This window comes from Drosophila albomicans, chromosome 3, assembly GCF_009650485.2.
Source record: "Drosophila albomicans strain 15112-1751.03 chromosome 3, ASM965048v2, whole genome shotgun sequence".
In the NCBI taxonomy this organism is placed as follows: domain Eukaryota; kingdom Metazoa; phylum Arthropoda; class Insecta; order Diptera; family Drosophilidae; genus Drosophila; species Drosophila albomicans.
This window is the reverse complement of record NC_047629.2, coordinates 34,751,643-34,777,159: the sequence shown is the minus strand read 5'-3', so window position 1 is coordinate 34,777,159 and position 25,517 is coordinate 34,751,643. Positions and strand designations below refer to the sequence as shown.

Genomic DNA, 25,517 nt, shown 5'->3' with positions numbered 1-25,517 from the left:
GTTGCTCGCGATGTTCATATATATAACTGCAGCAAGTGGAATACCACAAAAGTATGGGAATTATATGGGGGAGTAAATACATAATCATTTAATATGAATTAAATATATAATTAATGAAAGATTTAACATTAAATAAATAAGTTTATTTGAATACCCTTTACATAAAAAACTATTCAAACGATACTTTAAATTTTGTATATTACGGATTACTATTAAATCGTACTTTAAAAGATTTTCTTATATCATTAGACAATATGTTTACAACCTAGATTCTTAATATAGTAAATAGTAAACTTATCTAATAGTTAGATCCATCAATATCTCATTAAACTTTAAATAATCTCTATATATTTTTACAACCTTATCGAGCTTTATCTATGTATATATGAATATAAAAACACTCATTCGTTGTCGCTTTGTCTCCTAAATTTTAAATAAAAAATGAAATACATTTTGATGTTCAAATATCAATCACTTTCCTAATCATTCTAAAATACCTTTCGAAATTTTCATCAACTTTATCTTTTTAATTAAGTTGTTGGGTATTACTCACCCCTTATAAATACCCAGCTATTCTCTATAAATACGAAAAAGCCATTGCATTCATATCGCATTATTATCTATTAGCACACAACCTACTTTATAAGATACACTAACATATCAGAAGCCTTGAATAGCAGGGTTATCTTTCCGCAGCACAATCCAGCTGCACTTTACTGGCACTCGACAACCCTGTTGAGCACTCTCTTAAAAGTGCGCTCTCTTCGACGGTTTGTTTAGTTGTTGTTGCCAAGTTACCAAGTTGGCTTGGTTACTCATTTGTTTTGCCAATTTTTGTAGCGTTGTTGGCCAGTTTCAGTTAATACCGAACACTCGCGCCAGCCAGACGTTGTGTGTGCCCCGCACACTCACAACACACACACACGCTCACACATACTCACAAACATTCATTCATATACGTATAACTCACAGAGAGTTGAGTAAAAACCCAAAAAACTAGCGAAGTTCAAACATCGCGTCGGCATCGGCATCGGAATCGGAAGTTCTTTTTGGCTTGTCGTCGTCGTGACCGAGGTTTCTGTCTGTTTATTTACATATAAACATAAATACATGCAATATATGTATATGTGTATAGTTGTGTAGTTAGTTAGTCGGGTTTGTTGCGAAAGTGGAAAGTATCTCATAGATACGTTGCGATTTGAGCGCGCGTTTGTTTTGTTGTTTTGTCAATAAAATGCCAAACTGAGAACCCTTCGAATTTATACCAACAATAATACCAATCTATAGTGATTGTGACACAAATAACGGAAGTGCTCGACTATATCCAATAACAACAACAACAAAAGCAATAGCAACAAAAACAACAACTCAACAGAGCATTTGTTGCTAACCAAGCACAATAAACAACAACACCAATTTATCGTTGGCCAAAAACGAACGCGTTAAGCGCATTATACATTTATTGGCTAAAAACAACAACAACAACAAAAAGCTACTGCCACCAAATGCAGTAAAGCGTGAAGTGCTTGCCAAATGAATTTTCTATATATTATAATTAAAACGAAATAAAACGAAACTTCGTTGCTTCGCTTCGAAAATAAAATGAATTAGAAATTTCAGTGTGCTCCAAAATTGGCGCGTTCAAAACTCGGTTTCTAGGCAAAAATATATATATACATTCGTAGTGTGGTTATTGTTAGTAAACAACGAACGGTTCTTAATCCTTGCAAGGGCCAGCCCCATACCTTTGCTCTATTGACGTGAAAGTGTGCTTTTTTTAACCCCAGAATGCGATACATTTTATGTTTGAGATACTAAAACTTTGCTACATTAACCCCCAGTTGTCTGTAAACTGAGCTAAGATATCGTTTATTTTTGCTCACCACTACAAGTCTACGTAATCCCCATGCATAACATAGCTATACATTTTCTCACGTAGTTATTTACTTTAAATATTGTAATAGTTTTCAAAGGAAATGAGTTTAAATTCCGCAACCATTTGAATATATTATAAATGATTTACAAATTTTAGTTTAACATTCCATTGCAATTAAAATATTAGTATTTATCTGAATTTAATTAATTGACTAATTGAAAAATGTAAATTAAAGAATTCAAATATAGGATTACCATCCATTTGTAGCACTCATTGAAACCTTAACCCTTCACAGGGCCATCTTAATTGCATGCAGCTTTACTAAGCGTTCATTTTGCATTAAACTCGGCAGTAAACAGTATTTATATGTCATCACCGTGTATATAGTATGCTGTCTTAATTCCACCTCCCCTCTCTCGCCCTTCTGACGCATTAACCCTTCTCTGGCCTGGTAATCGAAAACGTGCTTGTAAATGTGCAACGTGAGCGGCGCTCCTTTTTGGGGTAAAGCTTAGCTCAGTTTACGTGCCCCACGCTTTTGTGGGCAACTCTTGTATTATATTACCACATGGCATGCTACTACTACTACAACTACTACTACCAATTCGGCTCTAATTCTCATTATTGCTATATTGTACTTACCAAACTTACTTAACCAAAATCAACTGCAGTTTGAAGTCGCCTCATACAAAACGCATGCTGAGCTGCTATTGAGGCAGCAGACACCTATGGAAATATCATCATGTGGCTTGGATCTGTCAGAGGCGTGGCAAAGCAACAATATAATCGGCATCAACAGCAACCAGAGCAACAGCAAGAGCAGCAACTGCAACAACAACAGCAACAGCGACTACAGCGCGTTGTCTTGCATCTGAAAACCTAACAGCAATCAAACGAATAATAATCGCCGCTAACTAAAATAAATCGCTAATCGCTGCTAATCGTAAATCGTTAATCGTTCGGTCGATCATCAGCAAATAACAAGCAATAATAAAAGTATCGCATTTGTGTTATGTTTATGTGTGTGGTGTATTCGTTTTGTTTGTTTATCTGTTGTTTGTAATAATAATACATAATAATAATAATAATAATACCATCATCACAACCTGCCTGCCGCTAACGATCATGCATAGACCAAAGCTAGCAAATCCTATAACTGCTGCCGGTATTGCCTCATCCATATCAAACAAAAACAACAACAGCAACAACAACAAATCAAAACGTTCACGTCAATTCAGCATCAGCAAGCAACCAACAACAACTAACGAATCTGCTACAGTGTCATCGTCAACGTTGCCACACTACGAACAGCATTCGAATCCGCATTCGCATTCACAATCGCAACTAATTGACGCTTCAATTGATTTAGAACATTACATCAGCGCCATGGAGGCACGACGCAACGACAACGAGCCGGATGTCTGGGCTCAATTGCAGCAAAAGGAATCGGATATACTATTAGCCGCTGAGCTCGGCAAAGCCTTGCTCGAAAAAAACGAAGAGCTGGTGAAGCAGCAAGAGAAACTAATTGAGGACTATTCGGGTAAAATTGAGGTAAGTTACAATTTTATCGCAGCAATAGCAATTAAGCGAGCTTAACTGTTAACAACTATGTTATTTAACATGTGAGTCCTTATTAGCTGGCTTACATTCGATCACACCAATAAGAATCGAGTACGTCTGTAAATAATAATGTTATATAACATTACAGTGTTGTCCTTATTATGTTTACATTTTGCCTTTCCAGTTTATGAAGTATTTACCTGCAAATGACTCATCTTAAATTTTACATTTATATTGTTATTCATAATCATGACCTCAACTGCATATAATACGTTCACTGCAGTATGTCATTTGTATTTCCTCTATCTACGATTAGTAATCTAAGTTAACAGGTGTTATCGATAGCTACAGCTTAACATAAGCATATAATTAATCGTTCTGGCTTGCAGCCAAGTTCACGTTTAGCAGATCACATTGAAAACTGCCTGCTGACTCACACTCCATTTACATCGATTTTTAAGTGAAATAATAAGTGACGCGTGGCTTCTGTTCCCAGCGATTAATGTAACCATCGACATGAATAATTTACGGCATATTGATTTTCTACTGTTCACCTGCCCAACTGACCAACTGCAGTCATTTTGTCAACTGCACTGGACTCCTCCTAGGTATGCATTAAATATTTACACACACCAAAGTACATAATGTATACATAGCTCCCAAATGGATGGCCAACGAAATGTTTGTCTGTCATGTCATACGGAATTCATGACAAAAAAGTGCGCAGTAAACATTGGAAACTACATACAGACGTATTATACAAATGTATGTATGTGTTGGTTTATATAGTGCATATGTATTATCTGTGTTGAGCTATCGATTTTTTCATGCACGTTTACTTTGCATTTGTTGCATGCCAGCCAGGAACGGTTGCAGCTGAACCGTTATTTAGTTCTTGCCATTATCAGCTGAACACGCGCTAAGCTGCCTGATAACGTCAGCAGTCGACAGTCAAAGACACAAAGTAAAATAATAATGCGAGCAAGTCTTGTTTGTTTCCACTAGCAAATGTCTGTGCGTCGCGACCTTGAACCACAGTGGGTGTTGTCAGCGCCTGCACCTGTTCACACACATACACACTACGACAATAGACAATTTCCTATAGATAATATGGCAGACCTAATGCTTAGATATCAGTCGAAATGTGTTGTGGTTCAAGGCATTACAAGCACCCGGCTCAAGTTCGTGGCCGTTCGTTCATTAGCATATTACTCGAACTCCAACTACTTACACAATACACAATTTGTCCCTTCTCTCCCGATACTTGGGCTAATGGCAATGTTCTTTATTGGTTTTGTTGACATTTACCCGCTAGAGTACAATAATTTCTTATCAATAATATTGGCTTTTCTGTTTGGGTTTTTTTTCGTTTCTGTTTTTGTTAATTCGTCATGTAAATGGAGTTGGGACGGAAATTCGTGGGCTGTGACTCTCGGCTATAGGAAGTATAGTGCCCTGTAGGTGTCAGTAACCTAGGCGGAGGACAGAACAAAATTCGTTGAACTTGACTCTTCGATGCGTTTCAGCGGGTTATTCGAGTACTTGACGTGTTTGTTTAGTCATGCCAAGTTCTGGCTCAAATGTATTTGTATTTAAAAGTGTGGCATGACTTCATCTACGCTTACGAAATGAAAGTAGTGTGGGTTTCTCTAGGGAACTGACCCAAAGTTTTGTCATAATTCCATGATACACATTGTTCAAGGATACATCGTTAAAAATATCTACGCAGTTCCCATGTTGTGCAGGATGACCTCTTGATGATCGATTGTTCAATTGCATGCTTATTAAAAACCTATAAGAAAACGACGGGCTTAGTGAACTATTTACCATCGGACGCTCGGCTCATTACAAATTTAAAGCGAAACAGCAGTATGTTTGTTTCCCATGTTCCACTTTCCATTAACCAAAAAGCAAAAAGCAATTCGCTTGGCCCAAATAAAATTGGTCAAGCCGCAAAGGTCAACTGCGCAGTGTTGAGTAGGTCCATTTGTCATTCGGGCGTTGCGAGTGACCACAAAATACTCCAAATATTTTCCATGGCAAAGGAGGAACATATTCGACCTTATAGTGTATATAATTTCTTAACATGTCTACCATCAGTCTGCCTCTCATAATTAACACTTCTATCTTAGTGACTTTGAGAGCTACAACTGTCCATATTAATAGTAATGTTTAGATATCATTAACAGGTATTACACAGTCGAGCCTTTCTCTTTCCCGAACACAAAGAATTAGTGGCATGTGGATATAGCATAAATCTCACATTCTGTCACCTTGACTATACTTATAGTTAGGCTAGGTTGTGGGATTATCATTTAGCAAGTGACGTTTGGACTTTAGGCTCGCTTGTTTTGGGTTTTTTTGTTGTTGCGGTTTTTTTTGGCGTGTTTTTGGCATATGCAAAAAATACAAAAAATGGACTCTAATTAATTTTGTAGCTACTACGCGTTTTATTCAGACTGCTCGCTGATGCGTCATAATCACAATGCCATTCGCCATTGCTGTTGTTGTTGGTCATTTTAGTTGATGTCCAGGCCCAGTCTATACTATAAGTATTGTAGTTTTGTTTATAGAGCTGTGGCTGACTGACGTAATTAGACTTGGGTCTGGTGAATGTAGGTGTTGGTTGGTTCGTTGCTCCAGTCATCATCAAGCGCGCCTTTTTTTGCGGTCTGGTGAAGCGTGTGTGCCAATTTACGAGCGCTGGTCTTTTATTTTTAGCCAACATTTGTAATACATATAACATTTTATGGCCTATGCCAAATTTCGACTATGTAAATCAGTTCGACAGAGACGCTTCTCATTCGTCGCTATTACATACTTTGAAATTCGCCAGTCTGGAATCAAAGTTAATTTCTGTATTCAATGTGAGAACTTCCATGCTTATTGAAAGTTATCTGGTTCACAGTTGAACACAAAACTCTTTTGCCTTTGTTAGCAAAACGTGTTTATACGCCCAAGTGGCTGGCCAAGTTATATCTAAACAATTTGTTAACTAAAACTTGCTCTCAACGGAGAACAATCGTCGTCTATCAATTGAGTTGATTTCTCAAGTCCCTCTCTCTCTTTTTGTCTGAGTATTGCTCTTGCTCTCGTTAATCACGATTTGCAGCCAATTGTTAAGCGTTAAATCTGAGAATACTCATACGCCCCGTCGAACCACTTTACCGCTCGATTTTATGACGCGTTTTGTTTGTCATTTTCGGAACACTCGCTCCAAATAAAAAATCGTATTAAATGCTTTGTGGAGGCGTATTTATGTTTTCAATACACATCATATACATATAAATAGTGAGACCACAAGTTGTTGTGTTGTCGTTACCCCTGGCCTTTTCGAAAGTATTATGTGCTATGTTATGTCCGTCTATCTGCTTTAATAAGTTGTTTCAGCTTGCCGATTTAGTAACCAGTTTTGTATTTTTCTCTTCTAATTTATTAAAGTGCCCGCTGACTGGAATGGCATTTTCCATTGACTATAATTAGTTCTTTGATCAATTACTTTGCAAAGAACTTTTTTAAATGCCATTTAAGTGCTGTTTGATTAGTCTTGATTGCAACAGGATGCATTTAGCAGCAAAGTGAAAAACCATCATTCAAAATAATTAACAGATATCTCACTGGGATTTAAATATGCAGAAATTACTCAAAGACAGTTAGTAACGTCGCCCAAAGTTCAAATTAACATTTTACAGTTGCCCATTAAAAATAATTATTGGCTAGAAACGCTTTTCAGCTTAGGTTGGCAAGATGCGGCAGCTCAATTTCACACTTTAAGGCAGTTGGCAACGCTATTTATCGATAACTTGACTGGTCAACGAAGCCTATCGAAATGTGACTGGTGAAGTCGACATTTTAGAGTTGCCTAATTTAAAAATATATTTTCATGCCATTTAATTGTGTTTTCCGCATTTCGCCCACCCAACAAAAAACTGACTCACTCTCTTGCTGGCCATATAAAGCAATCAGATCTCCAGTTGTGCTCCAACGCTTAAGAACGAATCGTTCAGATCGTGTGAACAAAGCCCAACCCACACAACTAACAACAATCACACGCAAGTGGACATTGTACTTACACGCAAGTCACTCAAAGGCACGCATAACTGATCAATGCTCCGATTAGATAATCTAATAATAATTATATTTAAAAATATATTAACTTACTTTCAATGCGATGCTAACAAAATCCACAAAAGCTTGGCTCACATACGCAATGCGAACTTGTTGGGGTGAAGTCATCAACACATCGTCGATGTCCGACGATTTATCGACGTATTCGCTAAAACAAAAACAACAAAGAAAGGAAAATAAAAACAAAAACAATCAAAAGACCAAAAAAAAGAAAAAGAGCTGCAAAAAAATTTCAAAATTAACTCATTTGCATGAGTGTTGAGCTCGTCCAGCCGTCCCCAATTGTTGAAAACCAGTTTCATAAATGTTTAAATTTTATTTTATTTATATATTTGTATTTGTAAGTGTGTGCGTATGCAGATTTATTTTGCTGTTGATTCTTTAACACTGCTGATTCACATGCAGAGAGTGAATCTTCTCGCATTAAAGCTCATTTACCTTTCATCTCACAAAGCCCTCAAATTTGCCACATTCCTAGACTTGACTCAACTTGACTTCGCTCTGAGTTCTTTGTAAATTATTTTGTACGTGGTGCGGGCTGTTTTATGACTTGGGGAGAGTTCCCCCCCTCTTGCTATGGTATACGTAACCTGGTTAATAGTTATTTTTTGGGTTCCGTAGTACCTTCTGCGAATTAAGGTCGCACAACATAGTTGCTATGATTATAATACTACACACATTATAGAGAGAGAGAGAGACTGGAACTGGGTACTAGGTACTGGGCCTGGTATGGTCAGCCCATTTACCATTTTCCACTTACCGCTTGCCCAGTAATGGCATTTCTTTCTATTGTTTTTGGTCTCTCTTCCTCTCTTGTATGGGTCTGCAAATGTCATGGTGACTGTTGGATTCGCCGTCATCGTCGTCGTCGCCTATTGCAAATTACTTTCCTTGTTGTGCGCTGTTGGCTGCGTTTTTTGTTTAGTGTGTCACAAGGGAAACTCGAGTTTTTAATGCGGATTTTCCGTATTGTTTGCAGGGCCCCTTTTGCTTTTTAAATGCTTGCCACATGTGCTGCTAATGAGCTTTATGTAAATAAAAACTATGGATCTTACATTGCTGCATTGAAAACTGTTTTAAGAGGGTTTTGAACTCGCCACTCGCAATAGTAGCGGCATCGGTGATTATTATGTGAGCTTTATAATTGGTGTTCTAGTGTTGAGAAACGCAGATAATTAATGATGACGTATAGTCTTTTTTTTTTTGGATATCAATAGAGCACTAAGGTTCATTTTTAGTTTAAATTCAACTAAATAGTTATTATAAGGAATTACTATTATTGAATATCGGTAGTGCGAATATTTAATAATTTGTAGTGTTTACAAACGCTAAGTATTGAATGACTGCGTACTTCATTTCAAGTCCCATCGCAAAACAAATGTTGGGGCGACTTGAATTTCTTTTTTTGTTCAATAAATTGAATTTTAAAATTTGCCAAATTTAAAATCAAATCACGTCGCAAGTTACCTTATTTGTTAGCACCTTTGTTTTTATAATTTTCATTGGAAACCTTGAATAGATTTAATCTACTGGTTTGTTACTTATGCAACACTCAACATTATATATGGAAGACGTGCTACTATATTTCGTTATAGTTTTGTAGAATCTGTTAATACTACTGTATCAATTCCAATTTAACAATATAATAAATATAAATACAACGTTTCATTTCTTGTATCACTTTTAATAATAAAAACCTCGCTTAATTCAAGTTTTTTATATGAGCCTGATATTAATTACTCATCAATCACTCTAAATGTGTAATTTTCTGATGTGTTTCTTGCACTTCACGCCTGATTCATTGAGTTGTTTCATTGCCAAATGAAGTATTACAGTTAGTAGAGCCCAACGATAGGCCCGTTGTAGTTGTCACAGAGTCTGCACACCGCTTGTGGCTCATCAAATTACAGATCTTCGATCAACGGAATGGGCCTTCATCTTGGATTCATGATCAGCTAACTGCAGCTGGATGGATAATGACGAGCAAATTACATATTTCCATGTTATTTAATGAACTTGTAGGAAGTGAAATATTGAATGCTGCTGCTCTGCATGTCCGTTATAAATTAAATAATAATCGCATTTGATATTGATTCAATTTGGATAATAACATAATGTGAGTCTGTCTCCTGTGCGCCATTGGCAAACGGTAACAAATTGTCTTGTCTTCTTGCTCGTGGAATCCTCTTTGCACTGTCAAAGTTTTATTGATGTACAAATTACAATCAAAGCGCTGTTGTTGTTGATGTTTGTTGTTGTTTATTCAGAGACAGCCTGTAATTAGCCAACATGCAATGTGGGGTCGGGAATTTTGTAAAACCTGCCTAAGAGCAATTTATGACTGACATTGCGCCTAGCTTGTTGACTCCCAACGACTCCCAAGACTACCACAACAATGCGACACCACCTACTGCCACCTTCTGTTTATTGTTATGGCCATAGACTCCCATATAAGTGGCCTTTGTATGTATGTGTGTGTATAATTTTATTTAATTTTTCTTTCAAAATATATTTTTTTATAACGAATCGCTGAAGGTGAAAGCCTTTTCACTTTCGAAACCAAATTTAATGTCAAAGCGTGGCTTGGGAACAATACAATTACTGTTGATCATATGCCACGAGATGAGATGATGATGATGCGATGAGAATGCGCATATATATCATCACACACATATTATACGCAGTTTAAGTAGGTGTAGCCATAAATTTGAATAACAAATTAAGTCAGAATCACATGCAATTTTGAATAATAATAATACTGATCTAAAGATACAGGTATAATATTTGTTTGTTTGATATTTCATCATATTCAGTCAATAACTATTTGAAAGTTACATATATGAGAATAGTTGTTGAAAGTGTGAAGTAGGGAAAGAAGATCTAATTTTAATTTTAAACCTAAATAAGAGAGCATTCTCTTCATAACTAAAACTATTAAGTAAGATTAAATAACTTTTCCACATGTGTAACTCAAATCAATGTCCAAGAGCCTTTCAATTATCCACTCTTACCACAAATTTCTAATTTATATCACTTTTTATTGGCAGTTTCTGCACGATTTCCAGCTCATTTACTCTAATTTATCTTTGCAATTTACCCTTTATTTATTGCCAAGCAATTTATGAATGTACTTTCAACATTTAATGAAGCAAATTAAATGAAATATATAAACTAAATTGAAACTCCATCTTTATCGTTTAATATCTTTTATGCTCATCGTTAAATTGGACTCAACTTTTCAATCAATAATCTATTGAGTGAATTGCTCGCTTTCAAATCAATGGAACCGAGTGCATTTGGTGGCACTTAATTCCCATTTATTTGGTCGGAAAATCAATATCTAATGTTGACTCAAGATAGTAATAATAACCCACCCTAATATAACTCTGCTGTAGATACCGCATAATATATCATATTATATCATTTCATATCACGTCATATCAGTGTGGACTTATCAAACGAAACAACCCACTCACAAACCTTTTTTTTTCTTTGCTATAGACCCACTGACTCATTGACATCTAATTAAAGATATTGTTATAGTATAGCGAATACACACTCCTCATAGATATGTAAATAGAAGTACATGAAGCTTACACAAGTCAATGAATATGTGTGTATGTGTGAGTTTGGGGCCTGCTAATTGGCCAGCTTTCATTGCAATAATAAAAATATTTGAATTGTGACTAAGAGACAACAACGAGCCCAGCGAACAACTCAAACTGCCAACCAATTGGCAAATTCAAAAGCCAAAATACATGTGCATATGTACATACATATTTACATTTATATTTATATATGTATTATGGCAAATATTCATATATGTGTATGCCAATCGAACGTTAGCATGATGACAATAATAGACGATTTCACAAAATACGATACCCTCCAGCGAAAAAAAACATATGGCTATGACTACAGGTTACCCTGTAGCTAAATATAAATATAGGTAAAGAGATCTATAATGAGATCTAAAATAACTACATTTAAAAACTCAAAACATGATTTGCATATTGTCAGAAAACATATAAAACGTAATTTTATTATTATTTTTTTTTTTTAAAACCGAACACTATTTCTTATTGCAATGAGATGAGGAAGAGCGACTAAGACTTTTAGGTCTTAACTTCGGATATCTTGAAACTTTTAGTATATATCAAAACATATTAAATGAAATCTTGGTAATTTTCATATTTGTTTCTAAAATTTTGATACATTAAAAATAATTATATACTAATTTATAATCATTATTTTATTACTTGCATTACCATCATACCCACTCACACGTAATAGTTTACAGGGCATAAAGGAAACAAGTATAAATACACATATAAATACCCTGAGCTGAATTGCTAAAACTTTTGCCTTGCCTCACGCAAAATCTGATAGCAAATTTGAGTGTCAGCCAAAGTGGCCTAAACAATGTGTCTGAGAGTCGGTGGCAACTGCGACCAGTCGATAGAGAGGGGTACAAACTGATGGAAGAGGAGGAAACGCGCTCAAGTCTTTTGTCAGTACTTTTGGCGTGTTTAATTTAATTTGGGCTTGTTGCCCCTCAACTCCCAGTGCCAATGACTGTAATTTATGCACCCCTCAAGCGTTCCACCAACAAAATCACAGCGCGCTTTGCCTTTTTTTCAGTTCGAATTCGAATGGCTTAACTATAACCATAGATATTGGTTAATTACAAAGCTGTCTGGATTCTGTTATCGCGCATAGATCAACATATTTATGTATAATATTCAAGTGAATATGGTCAAATTGTTTGGGGGTTGAAGTATGACCCAAAAGTGTCAGAGATGTGGCTCAAGAAATGTGGTTGCTTTAATTTAACAACTGATTTTTATTACACTTATTAAATTTTCATAATATTTAATACTAGAAGAATTAACTTCAAGTGTTTTCTAACTTTCTAAAGAGTTAAGTTTAATAACAAATCATTATAGAAAAGCGCTTTAAAAGAAAATGTTTCCACAGGCAACCAATTAAGCTTTGTGTTAACCACTAAAATTGAAGTTAGTTGGTCTAACAATAACTCATCCACAGCAAGAGCACTGAATAAAGCACAAGGTCACGGCGAAATAACAACAATTAAATACCAATTTGATGCCCAATTAACAAGACTGATCAACATTAAAGATTTCTGTTGAAATGGAAAACAAGAAATGAACAAAAGAATAGCATCTTTTTCTTTTGTTCATTTCTTGCCTTGTGGGCAAGTTCAAATTGACTGAGCATTGCACAAATCAATAAAATTAGTTAAACTACAAATTTGACCCATTTCGCGTGAGTCAGCGACTGAGATGGCAACATCAATTGCCAATTGCGAGGGCGAGTGCGAGTGAGTGAGACAAAGCAACTTCGATGCTCTGCTGCGCATGCGCGACTGCGCAGAGAAGTAGAAATAGAAATAAGCTCTTAATCAAAGAGTACCAGACTTCAATATGCCCTGTGTGTGCGTGGATATATATTTAAGCATAATTATAGGTACCTTAGAAGTGATTATTTCTGCGTAGAATTTAAAAACTGACTTTTGTTACACTTAATTGACCAGCAAAAGCCCTGAGTACTCGAATAATTACTATAAACTTACTTCATGTAAATAAGATTTCATTCGATTTAATTGCACTATTTTTGCTTTCATTATTGCGAGAGTTGATTTACGATTTTAATACACGCAGATGCTTCTGTTTAGGAATTATAATGTATTCCCAGTATGCTAATTAAAACATACGTAATAATAGTTATTACGTGAAATTATTCGCAATAATCTCAGCATACTCTTCTTTGCCCTATGTTTACAGGGTATGCAGAGTTGCATTCGAAATTGTTTAAAAGACTTCGATGTGATAGAGTCGCCTAGATAGTACTACCAACATATAATGCAAGTTAGCTCGTTGCGAAATTATGTAACGGCTTTTTGGCTAAACGGCATTATTTTTGCGCATTTGGCAAAGTGTTTTTTAGCCTCTTTTTTGTTGTTGTTGTTTTTCGTTGGATTTGTTTTGCTTCTTCTTTTCCATTGTTTAAGCGTTGCAATTGCGCTAAGACTGTACTTTAACTGACTGTTTCTCTCTCTCTCCCTCTTTCTCTATCTTGCTCTCTTTATCGCCGTCTTGTAATTAGCACTCTTTTACTATTGTTTTGCCGTTTGCGTAAATGTTTTCTCCCCCACAAGGCACTTGGAGAAATATATAGACACATATAGGGAGCGTTTTTTTTATTGTTTTCTTGTTTATGGCGAAAGGAAAACATTTAGCATAGCCTGAGAACTAAGTCGATTGTCACTTTGTTGTCGTATTGCATGGGACTCCTCTGCAATTACTTGCAACTGGATAAAAGGTGGCAAAGTACCTGGTGATTGTTTGTTGGATAATGTGCGCCTAAGTTATGGACAGATTGCCACACATTTTCATGTTGTTAAGTCAGGAGTTAGCTGGCATTATTCAAGTTAACAACCTCCATATGGTGGAATAGTGGTAAACGATACCAAGAGTGTTGTTGGCTATAAACTTAACCTGTCGGGAAGGCGTTGTTGAATAAGCCTAGAGCCGTAAGAGCTCTCTATAAAGACACAGTTAGTATTTACCTTAACGGCAGAGTACAGTAATTATTCAACCAGGGTGTCTAGAGCTATGGGAAATCTTAACGGTGGTTAAGCCACTAAGCCACTGAGGATTAATCTATATTTAATATTTCTTTAGCAAATGCATAACAAATTTCATATCTTAATTCAGAAATCCTCATTAAGAAAAGTTCTCCAGTAAGTTTCATGCTTCAGAGAAGCGATTTATTTAAAATTCATTATTCAATGCTGAAGATTATACAATCTATAAAAAAATAATAATTATTACGTGAAACTCAAATGCATTTTGGTATTAGTAGTCAACATATAACTTTTTTATTATTTCAAATATATTATCTAAATATATACAATTTTTTTCTTGTTTTACACAATCTTATTCAAAAACGTTGTTTCACTATTCAATGTTGAAGATTGTTGAAACTATGAAAGACTAATCAATTTTATGCAAAACTATTCAAATAAACGTTATATTCCTTTTATTATAAATATAGTTTCTAAATTGTATATCTTTAAAGTATTTAAGAGAACTATTTCCCCAAAAATGCTTTAACAAATTTTGTCGGCTTTCCGGCCAGAGATAAATCAATATTGTTTGAGTGGGGGAACTCACAATTCAAATGGCCAACAATTTTGCCAAGTTATGTTGATAAAAACAAACCGAAAAGGCAAAACAACGCCAAATTAATCATCTAAGCAGAGACATAAAACATTGTTTTCCCATACATAATTAGCTCATAAATTTTTGTTGTCTTCAGTTGAACAAAGAAACTTGCAGTTTTCAGGCACAAGTCGAAATAATCTGCCTCTTCAAGTATTTCTTGAATTGTTTTTTTTTTAGCTTTGAGCTGTGCTAAACTGAGCTCATCCAACCCCCTCTAATTAGGAGGGGTTTTATAACCCTGACTCTACTTAATGGTATGTTCTTTGTTTTCAAGCAAGCTGCTTCAAGATTAATGACGAGGAAGTCTTAAGCAAACAAATTATTTATAAATATTATTAAATAAAAGTCGCGAAAGTGAAATTACAGCATGAAAAAGTCAAATGTATAAAAATAATATAAACTTGCTAATTCTTTTTTTGAGGTGCGGCATTTGACAAAGCAACGTATTTTTATTTGCATGTGAATGATATAAGTTTGGAAATCTAAAGATCAGAAATTCATATCATTTAAAAGATATAGATTATATTTCACTTCTGTTATTTAAACTTTCGTTTATTCGGTATTTTTGTCCCACATTTGTGATTAACTCTCGAATCGTGTTAAAAATAAAACAATCCACTCAAAAAGTTGAACTTTTTCGTTTGTTCGTCGACATTGTATAATCAATATTATTATTTGAACAGTTGGTATTCCTGCAAGTTCATCAGCTTTAACACAGTGATAATTTTTCATAATTTGTGTTATATTATTTTTTAGTTTTTCATCATGTTTTGCAATGCACAATTAAAAAACTGTTTAAATTGTAGTTATTGTTGTTTTTTTTTTTGGTAGTTGTTTATTTTTCTTGTTTGAGTTTTTTGTTGTTTTGAGGAACACAAAAGAATTGCGAGCGAAAAGCCGCAGTCAAAGCGAAGACAATTAAAGACAAAACAACATTTTATTGTTAAGTTGTGCAATTTTTAATCACCTGCTGAAAAACATGTGAGAATTAAGCATAGACTGGAAAAATCACACATGGATGGCAAAAGACCTTGTCGTTAAAGCTATGTGACTGAAGAATGAAAGAATGTAAAATCTGACGGAGTATATATTCAGGATTCTTTTTTATTATTTCATCTGTTAAGAAAGAAAATTTAAATTCGTAAAGAAAAGAACTTTTTATAGATGTTATCCTAAAACTCAATTTATATTGCATGTATTTCTCAATTTCCTACAGAACCTACTTTTATCTACAAAATTGATAGCAATTAAATGATCGAAACGAAACTAGTTCTGCGAAATGACAAAGATATTTTTGACAAAAAATAAAAATAAAACACTCATGTCATTCGTACCCCAAACAAAACAATTATTTGAGCATTATTAAAAGAATTCCTAAAGTGATTATTATAGAGGTACACATCAAGTTCAGACTATTTTGGCAAAGTGTCTTTCTTCATAGAGTCTTTCAACTTTAATTGTGGTCTTTGGTGCTTTGTTGTGCTGAACTCGCTTGGGCCGCAGCCTTCGTAAGCTTCAACGGTGACTAATTGTAGAAGTTACTTGAAAGTCGCAGCTACCTCATCAACCCAACTGCCTCTTTGTATCTTTTCATCTTTCTTTCTGAGGTCTGTCCCTCCATCTGTCCCGTCTTTTTGCGCTTTGTTGACTTGACTAGAGAGACATGAGCCCACGCACTTGTGTCGAGTGCGACATGTGAAAGATGTCGGGGAATGCGCTGGAACTTGCTGTGGCAACTCGAAAAAAAAACAAACTTCTGCCTCCGACCACGCCTCCACCCCGCCCTTTTTGCTACTCAAGTCTCGTCGCAGCGCTGTGCGCATGCGCAGTGGGCGTTACAATTTGCCGTAACATCTCATATTTATGGCCTAATAATTTTGACTGTGCTTTGGGGCTTTGTTTTTAATTAAAGACACCTTGATTTAGAACTTGGCAACTTCCCCCTTGCCACTTGACCCCCTGACCGCACTCCAATTTTGATTACTACTTTTTTTATTGCATTTTCACGCGACGAACGAACACTGCAAATTGGCCCGAAATTGTTTGCTTGTTTTTTGCTGCTTATCAAAACTGTGATATGAATGAGGTCTGATTTATTTCTGCTCTTTCCGTTCGTTCGTCTCGATAAGATAAGAGACATGTTCGTACTTTTTTTTGCAATTATCAGATGAATCATGGGGGGAAAAAATATTAAGTATACGTAGACCTATATAAAGTTGCCAACGAATCACACACATTTATCATAATTACTGAAGTGCATTTATTATAATGCCCTCCCCAAAGCGCAAAATATTAAAATCCCTTAAATGGCCAAATGAGCAGCTCAACGAGCTTAATGAACTCGGTCAACTTTAAAGGTTTTCGCTTCAAAATTTACAATTTAGTTTTCTTCAGCTGCAGCTGTTCACATTTACTGCAGCTGGGCGAACTTAATTATTTATCTAATATAGAAAATACTATCATTAAAAAATTATTTAATATTACGTTATCATTAACCCCGCTCATAAATTAAGTAGTTTGCAGTGTCAATGTTTTAAAAGATTAGCAAAATTGCAAGTATTCTTATCTTTTGCAGCTGAAATGAGCTCATTTCTTTGCTTTTATTTTTTTGCTATTGTTATGAAACTTTCAGAATACACATAAGTTTGCTAAATACAGCTCACAACCAAATTTCAGCGAGATATCACACATAATGGTTTTAAACCGTTTACAAACCCTCATCAATAATTTCCAACTACATTTTTATAGTGTATAACATCTTGCATCAACAAAACGTACTCTCTTGTTTGTCTCTTTTGTTGTCGCGATAAATTGCGCCATTCAAAAGTACACCAAAAAAAGGCCTCACTCGCTTTTGAGCTAGTTTTAATTAACTGTTTCTCCCTCTTTGATTGCATTTTACATTAAATTTAAGTGCCGCAAAAACGCCGCAATGAAAATTAGCTTGCTCAATTTCGTTCACTTTTTTCACAATTTCTTTAACAATGGGAATAAACGGCGAGCAACCCAACAACTGAAGTTGTCAATGCCAAAATAAAAATATGAAATGTAAAATTAAGTGCAATGAGTGTATAAAATTTAGGCGTTTTGTTTAAGCTTCAAGTTTTTCTTTTGTGCTCTTTACAAAAATGAGCAAATAACTGGGTTAACTTAGTGCAACGAATGAGAAATACTCTAAATAAATGTTGCAAAATTATCAATGATAATTGAAAGAGTAAAGTACTGCGGCACTAATCGAGGACATATTCATGAATTGCTAATGATATGGAGATTTTCTGCAAATCAATTGATTCCTCATATGTTAATCGAATTTTGAAACAAGAAAACTTCGATTCATCTTCAATGAATGCCAATGGAATCGAACAAAACATATCGATAACTCTTCTATTTGATTTCTTCATCATCTTCATCTTCGACTTTTGTTGCAATGCCTTTTGCACAAAGCTGCTGACACTGTTTTGGCTCTTGCAAGGCCAAAACCTCAAGACCCAGCCATCCTCTAGACCCATTTGATCGTCTACAACAATAACTACGACAATGAAGTGTATTATATGCCATTATTATGATGGCTATTATTATGGCTGCTTCTTTTTGGCATTGCTTTGTCCAAAGGGCCTGCAAGTTGGGCAGTCAACTGTAGAAGCCACGCCCCCTCCACTCCCCTTCCAAGCAGCCCACAATCGAGTTGAGTAGGAATTGCGACTAGAGCGCGACGTGACCTTAAAGCGCATAAACAAACTTTGGCAATTGAAGGAAAATTAGCATGTCGCATTGTTGTATTATTTTTCATGGGTTTATATTTTGTTTTTTGTTCAACGCATGCGGTGAAGACGGGTCATTGCCGCAACGAACGAATGAATGAATTATTTTGTACGAAATAAGGTCAATTGAGTTTTCCGCGTTGCAAATCTTACAAATCTCATCATTGCTCGTTTGTTTGCTTGTCATCGATTGTAATTGATATCGAAAGTCAAGTGAAATCAGGCAAGAACATGTCAATTAGGCATACATATTTCTTATTAGTTAATGACTTAATTATGCAGAGCAATATGAAAACTAGCTTCATTATTAATAATTGTTGCATTTCTCAAACAAAACGAAACACTTTCAACACTTTTACATGCATAAGCTAACATAAATGGCATCTTTCACAAGACTTCCCGTTTATCCATTTATCGGAGAGCGGCCATTAATCGGACTCAATTGCAATTTGCTATCATTTAAATGAGCTCAAAATGGCCCAAAACAACAAACACACACATCGCTATTATTAGACGCTTAGTTACGACTAATTTGCATAATGCTTTTCCATGCCAATAAAATGCAAAGTGCAATTTACTATTATGTGTGAAATTTCTGCGGGCAGTGCGATATGCCAGCGCTTTTCTGCAAATAATTAAAATGAAATGCAATTTAATTGGCCGAGCGAGCGAGGGAAAAGCATGCAGCGTCGGCGTCGGTGGTCGAAACAAAAGCGAAACTTGTCGAAAAAATGCCAAACTCAAACTGAAACTGAAAGTTGGCAATGCGGCCACACTTGCGCATACGCAACATGTTTGCAGATGGGCAACGCTGTCTGTGCATCCGACTGCAGCTGATTTATTGCGGAGTTCAGCTCAGCTTAGCTCGGCCCAGGGGAAATGTTTGCACATTTAATACGCATCACTCGGCAAAATGTTGTCGATGATTTTAACATGGCCATTGACTCATGCCACACTAAAAGCTGAGCTCACGCCTCTGACTCATTGCCGGTCCGGTTTGTTTCGGCGCAGCTTTGCTTTGAGCCATACAAAGTGTTTATTAATAGGCTGCTTGGGTAATTGCGAGTATTTGACATTCGAAGAGCTTCGCACCGCCTCCCTCCATTGCTCCATTGCTCCCTCCATTGCTGCCTCTGTGGCTGGGAGACACGATTCTTGCAAGCAGTGTGCAATTTAGTTAATTATTTATAGCAATTATCGAATGCAGTTGCTTTGTAGACTCTTTCAACACCTAACAAAAAATAAAAACTTCCACAAAACGTTCGTCATGCTGCTGATGATTTTGTGACGTCACGCAAAACTAATTAGCAATCGATTTGGCAACGTGTCTTGTTACATTTGGCAAGTAATCGCTCTTAGTGTGTCTGTTATCGCTGCGCTAGATTTATCGACTGCATTTGAAGCACCCACTTGTTGCTGCTGCCCTTCTTTTGTTTTAGCACAGAAGCGACAAATTTACATTGATGATGACTCAGCGCAGTGCAGGGCTTGCGGCATTTGTGTCAATTGCATTTGAGCATTTCCTGCCCCTAAACGCATGCAATTTGTGTGCTGCAGAAATACAAATATTTATAATTTTCTTTGCAAAACCAAATAAGCACTCGCACCACACAAAAGTGGGTCATGTTACGTCGCATTTGAATACAAAACAACAAAGCGAAAAGCAATAACTAACATAAATACATACATATGTGCGAGGGTCGATTCACATGTTCCGATATACAATGTTGTATCGATAACATAGCAGAGCGGGATGCTGCGATACAACTGACAAGTCGACCCGCGCATGCGTGTGTGCCGCTTAAGCAAATTACAACTGCCGCCGCTTGCTTTTGTTGATCATGCAATTGCAATTAGCTGCGACTGTATCTAAGAAATTTGAAAAATATACGTAATAAAATTAAGTCGAAAACAAAACTGGCCAACTGGCGGCGAGAGCTCATCTCATTTGTTATTGCGTATATTATACAAACTACATGCAAACATATGTTGTGTATGAGTATTTCATTTAATTTGAACAAACAATTCACAAATGTACGCTCGCTCGTTTGGTTGTGAACTCATTTCTGCGGCTGAGCTGATGCCAACTTCCGCTGTTGTTAGCGGATTTTTAAAGCCGCCACCGCAGCCAGCGCTTACAGCCATCATCAACACATTTCATTGAGCGTGAAATAGAAACAGAGAAAGTATGTACAATAATTTTATTTTTATTCCCTCTCTCGATGTCTGTCTCTTTCTTTCCATTTTTGTTTTGTTTTATTTGGCCAGCAAACTGTCAGTGCAGCCGCCGCCAGTTTGCAGTTTTTTTTTTTTTTTTTTTTTTTCTTATTGTATTTTTCATTTTCTTCTTATTAAAGTTTTCCATTGTCTGTCTGAATGCAGTTTTCTTTGCTTTCTGCTGCAATTGCAATTGTTAAGGCGCGAGCCGAGCGTCGCCCTCTTTAGCTGCAAGACAACTGCAGCAATTTTTGTGGTTTATTTTTTTGGCGGCTTCGTCGTCGCATTTTATGCAAATTGCCGGTAATTTTTATCAAAAGCTTTTCATTTACAGTTCCAATTTATTCGCAGTTGCTTTTCTGCTGCGTTGACTTCTCATATTTATTGCTGTCTCTTTAATTTGTGCAATTGCGCTACGTGTTTGTAGCGCATTTTCCGCATTTCGGTTCAGCCGATAAGATAAAGCAAACTCTCTTCAAACCAATTTGCATTGTATTTATAATAATATACGTATATTTAAATAAATGCTCTTTATTTGTGGCCTTTTTATCGCTGCTCTGGCGTGTTCTTTGTTGACTGTTGAAGGTTTCTCACATTTATCGATTAAACTTTGCATGCAATTTTCAATGTCACCGCAAACCTTGATCTAAAAAATATACACCTCACCCTCTCAGCCACACCTGCTTGCCAAACGGCTGGCAATTATGCAAATTATTTATAACAAAGCTATTATGATTGACAAGCGAAAGCCGCCTATAAAGTCTAGACAGACTAATCGCATTTATCGATAATTGTATCGATCATTAGAACTAACAATTTTCATTTAAAACTTATCGCTCAGCTAAACACAGCTTAAGCGCTGAAGGAAATTGCCAGTTTAAATAAGTGTTGAATGGGGATGTTGCACCGCAAAAAGAAGTGAAAATTCAATTGCCAATTGCATTTCAATTTGAATGATGTGAATTTTGTGGTCCTTGTTTTTTGTCTTGCTGATCTGGCAACGGTGTCAATAGCCCAAGGTGCCATTGTTGTTGTTAGCTGCTGCACTATGGTTCAAAGTTGAATTTGCAAAATGGCGACGGGGAAAACTCAAAATGGATCAAAGAGAGATACTTATAGTGGCATTAACATGGAACAATTGTTACGTACTTCTTTCTCCCCGTCGCAATTATTGTAATTAACTGTGCTTGAGAGGGATGCCATCATTCGATAAGGTTATTGTTTGTGCTGCATAGCGAAGAAGACGAAGAAAAAATATTCAAAATGCAAATGGAACCTGTACAATTAGTTGTCGAGTTGTGTTAACCTTGCGGTTGCCTTTGTTACTCGATTGTTTGTTTCTTTTTTTATTTTTTTGTGTACGTGCACATTGTTTAGTTTACTTACTTTCATTGTCTGCTGTTGCTGTAGTAATTGCTGACGCGTCATAGAACAAATAATATTTTTTTTTTTGTATCTCTTTGCTGTTTTTCTAATGTGCATTTAATTAACTTTCCATTTTTGTGTTGCAGAAACTTGAACAAGAGAAACATGTACTACGCCAGAAGTTGGCCATAGCAGAGGATGAGAGTGATCAGCGTGTGCTCGAACTGCAATCCGATCTCAATGAGCTCAAGGACAAACTGCAGACACAGGATGCGGCCATTAGGCAGGCGGAGAAGGAGAAAACTATACTGATCGATGAGCTGCAGCATCAGAACACACGACTCACCGAGCAGATTCAGGAGGCGCATGCCACCGAAATGAAGCTCAGCGCACAGATCCAAGAGCTCAAGGATCAATATCACTACAGAAACAGCAGTCTACAGGTAAGATTTAAATCCTATCGATAAAGAGCTTCGCTTTATTTACGAATTCGATACGACAGGAGCACGTGAACAGCCTGGAGTCGATAAAAACCGAACTAAACCTCACCACAGGCAAGCGACAGGAGTTGGAGCGTCGTCTGCAGCACGCGCAGGAGGAGAAAGAGAGCCTCACCTCTTCGCTGGAGGAAGCATCGGACAGAATTCATATGCTGGAGCGACATGCTCGCGAACAGGAAACAAAATTAGAGGTGAGCTCAGAGCATATAAATCTCTGACAACGTTATCACGTCCGATTCATTAGTGTAGTTAAATTTAAACGAAAATGAAAATGAAATCGAAATTGAAATCGTGATTTTGCCAACACTCTGAGATTATTTATGTCGTTCCCAAGAACTGCGCAATTTCTCAAGTGTCTGAATTTATCTTATCTGACTTTCTTTTGCCCATAATTTTGTGCACAAAGATAAGTTGAAAGTTCGCTGGTCTAGAGTATCTCGTAATCATCTGGCATCTTTCATCTTTTTGCAGACCACGTTACAAGCATTGGAGCGCTCTCAGCGTGAGAATAATGTGCTCAGCGAGCGTTTGGGCGCGGTAAGTTTGTCTCTTTCTTCCAACTTTTTACAGATCTGTACTAATAACTGTAATTTCATACTAACTAATACTAGTAATACTAATATTTTATTGATCGCATTGGGCTTTTCTGGGTTCTTCCCTAATCATTGCAACATATGTTGGATCAACTAAAAAAAATTAGATTATTATCAATGTCTTTATTTCTGTATCTTATGCTTTTATTTTCCAATCATCATCAATTGAATTCAAATTGAACTATAGTTGACGTTTAATAACTCAATTTGTAAGATTTTCTTTGAAGAAAACTCTTACATAAAATTACATATATCAGCCCGATTTTAATCTAAAGACATTCGCTTGTTTAGGACACCAACTCCATGCCAGGCAAGAAGAGCTTGCAGTTCGAAATGGAATGCGATGAGGAAGAGGCGAGCTTCACGGAGACGGGCAAACCCAGCCAAATGTGGATAGAGGCTCGTTCGGTTTACATACAGCTGAAATCCCTGGTGGATTCGCTCAAAGTGAGCCATGACGATGACTCAGGTAAAGAATTTCCCAAAACTATCAATTGCAAATCGCCTAACTCATCTCGTTTTCTGTTAGGTCTCAATTCGGACATATCGCTGGATCTGGAATCCATGGATAACACAATGTCCAGCACAGACCGCAGTGAAGGTGATCACATCGCCATTGAATTCCGCCAGGGCATGCTGTCTGCCATGTCGGATGAGCTGACGCGGCTTCTGCTGAATCTGGATGCGGGCAACTTCAAGAAAATGCTGGATCAAACACGCAATCTTGTGCTGGAACAGGAGGATGAGATCAAGCGCAGCCATCAGCTGATACAGCAGCTGGAGGCCAAGGTCACCGTGACAGATGTGGAGCTGCAGAATGTGAAGGAGGAGCGCGATCAGGCACGTGGCGATTTGGTTGACAATACGGATCGCGATGAGCTGCTGACAAAGGCGCAAAAGGAACGTGATGCGGCCAACGAGCGTCGCACCAAGGCCGAGGTGGAGCTGGCAAAGAATCGCGTCGAGTTAATGCAGGCCAATAGCCAGCTGCTCGAGTCCATTCAACAGAAGGTGGAACTGTCACAGCAGTTGGAGCAATGGCAAATGGACATGCAGGAGCTGATCGATGAGCAAATGCGTTCCAAGTTGATTAACAATCGCCGTGTGGCAAGCAGCGAGACGACATCAGCGCCGCCGAGCAGTGCTGCCGCCAATCTGGCCAAACGTGTGTCCAGCTATAAGCTCTGGAGTTTATTTCAGCGGTAGATGGACAAATTTGACAGCGCGCTGGAAGATCTACGCAACTCTTATATTTTTAATGTAGAAAAGACGTGAGGAATAAGCAAAGAAGTTGAAGTTATAAAATGAGCTATATATTTTTAATATTTATACACACACAAAAGAGAGCCTAGGCATATATCTATATATATACATATATGTATTTGTACTTAAAGATGTTGTAATTTGTATGTACTATATTGAAACGATGCGCCCTTCTTCGGTTTTGTAGTGAAATCTTTTTGAATTACGCTTTATTAATCTTAAAACAAAACAAAAACATTATTACTTATGTATGTATTATTATAATTGTACTCTCGTACCTACGTTTAAACAATATTTCTGTACACAAATTATCTAAACGCTTGCTCTCTGTCTCTATCTCTCTAACTATCTCCTTGTTTAGTTAATCTTGTAATTGTTTAAGCTGAAAACGGAAAATCAAAAAACATATCGCGCCATTTTGTTGAGCGTCTGGTGAATGGCTTTTAAAGCCTTTTGCTAGTTCATAAAACTTGTGTTTGCGATTACTGAAATCAAAATGTTATGATCGTATCTCTAACCTATAATCGTACTTAAGCATAATTAAGTGTAAGCAAAGCATTTATGTTAAAACTAAATATTATACGACATTATGTGAGTATATACATATACATATATATGTTTTTCAAGCAGGCAGACAACGGGATTGCACGTGTAATGCACGTCAGACAGACAACTTGCCTTAAATACGGACAATGAAACGGAAAGTTTAACATTTTAGATTGTTTAACTACATAACTTACCAATAAATCTATACAAAATAAAAACTACAATTATTTGTTTAATCACCGATTTTTCTTCCAATTCATGGTTATCAAGATGGCGTTAAATTTATAAATAACTGAAAATCAACAAAATATCGATATATTCACAGAATTATCGATGAGTTGTGCTCATAACGGCAGCCCTGGCTGTAGAAGAAATAAGTTTTGAATTGAATTTGAAAAGTACCAGGAATACAATAATAACAAAATAATAAATCGCTTCATCGATTATCAACACATTTT

At 36.5% G+C, this 25,517-nt stretch overlaps 1 protein-coding gene across 3 annotated transcripts; it reads left to right on the top strand.

Annotated features, from left to right (window-relative positions):
- Positions 1-862: 862 nt before the first annotated feature.
- LOC117568448 (bicaudal D-related protein homolog) lies at positions 863-25,277 on the top strand. Of its 3 annotated transcripts, none has more exons than XM_052005111.1 (7): positions 863-1,074; positions 2,548-3,430; positions 22,304-22,600; positions 22,660-22,848; positions 23,129-23,194; positions 23,542-23,719; positions 23,780-25,277. In XM_052005111.1, exons 2-7 carry the CDS (start codon positions 3,002-3,004, stop codon positions 24,454-24,456), a joined length of 1,836 nt encoding a protein of 611 aa, XP_051861071.1. In that variant the 5' UTR covers positions 863-1,074; positions 2,548-3,001; the 3' UTR covers positions 24,457-25,277. The 3 variants fall into 3 exon arrangements, with proteins under 3 accessions (XP_051861071.1, XP_034105011.1, XP_034105010.1); XM_034249120.2 differs by having other exon boundaries at positions 864-1,074; positions 3,246-3,430; XM_034249119.2 differs by lacking the exon at positions 863-1,074 and having other exon boundaries at positions 2,110-3,430.
- Positions 25,278-25,517: the final 240 nt, after the last annotated feature.

Excerpts from the sequence above, each read along its gene's own strand:
- LOC117568448 (XM_052005111.1), top strand. The coding sequence starts at position 3,002 with ATGCATAGACCAAAGCTAGCAAATCCTATAACTGCTGCCGGTATTGCC. Across the intron at positions 22,849-23,128 it reads AACAGGAAACAAAATTAGAG|ACCACGTTACAAGCATTGGA; the intron begins GTGAGCTCAGAG and ends ATCTTTTTGCAG. Across the intron at positions 23,720-23,779 it reads GAGCCATGACGATGACTCAG|GTCTCAATTCGGACATATCG; the intron begins GTAAAGAATTTC and ends GTTTTCTGTTAG.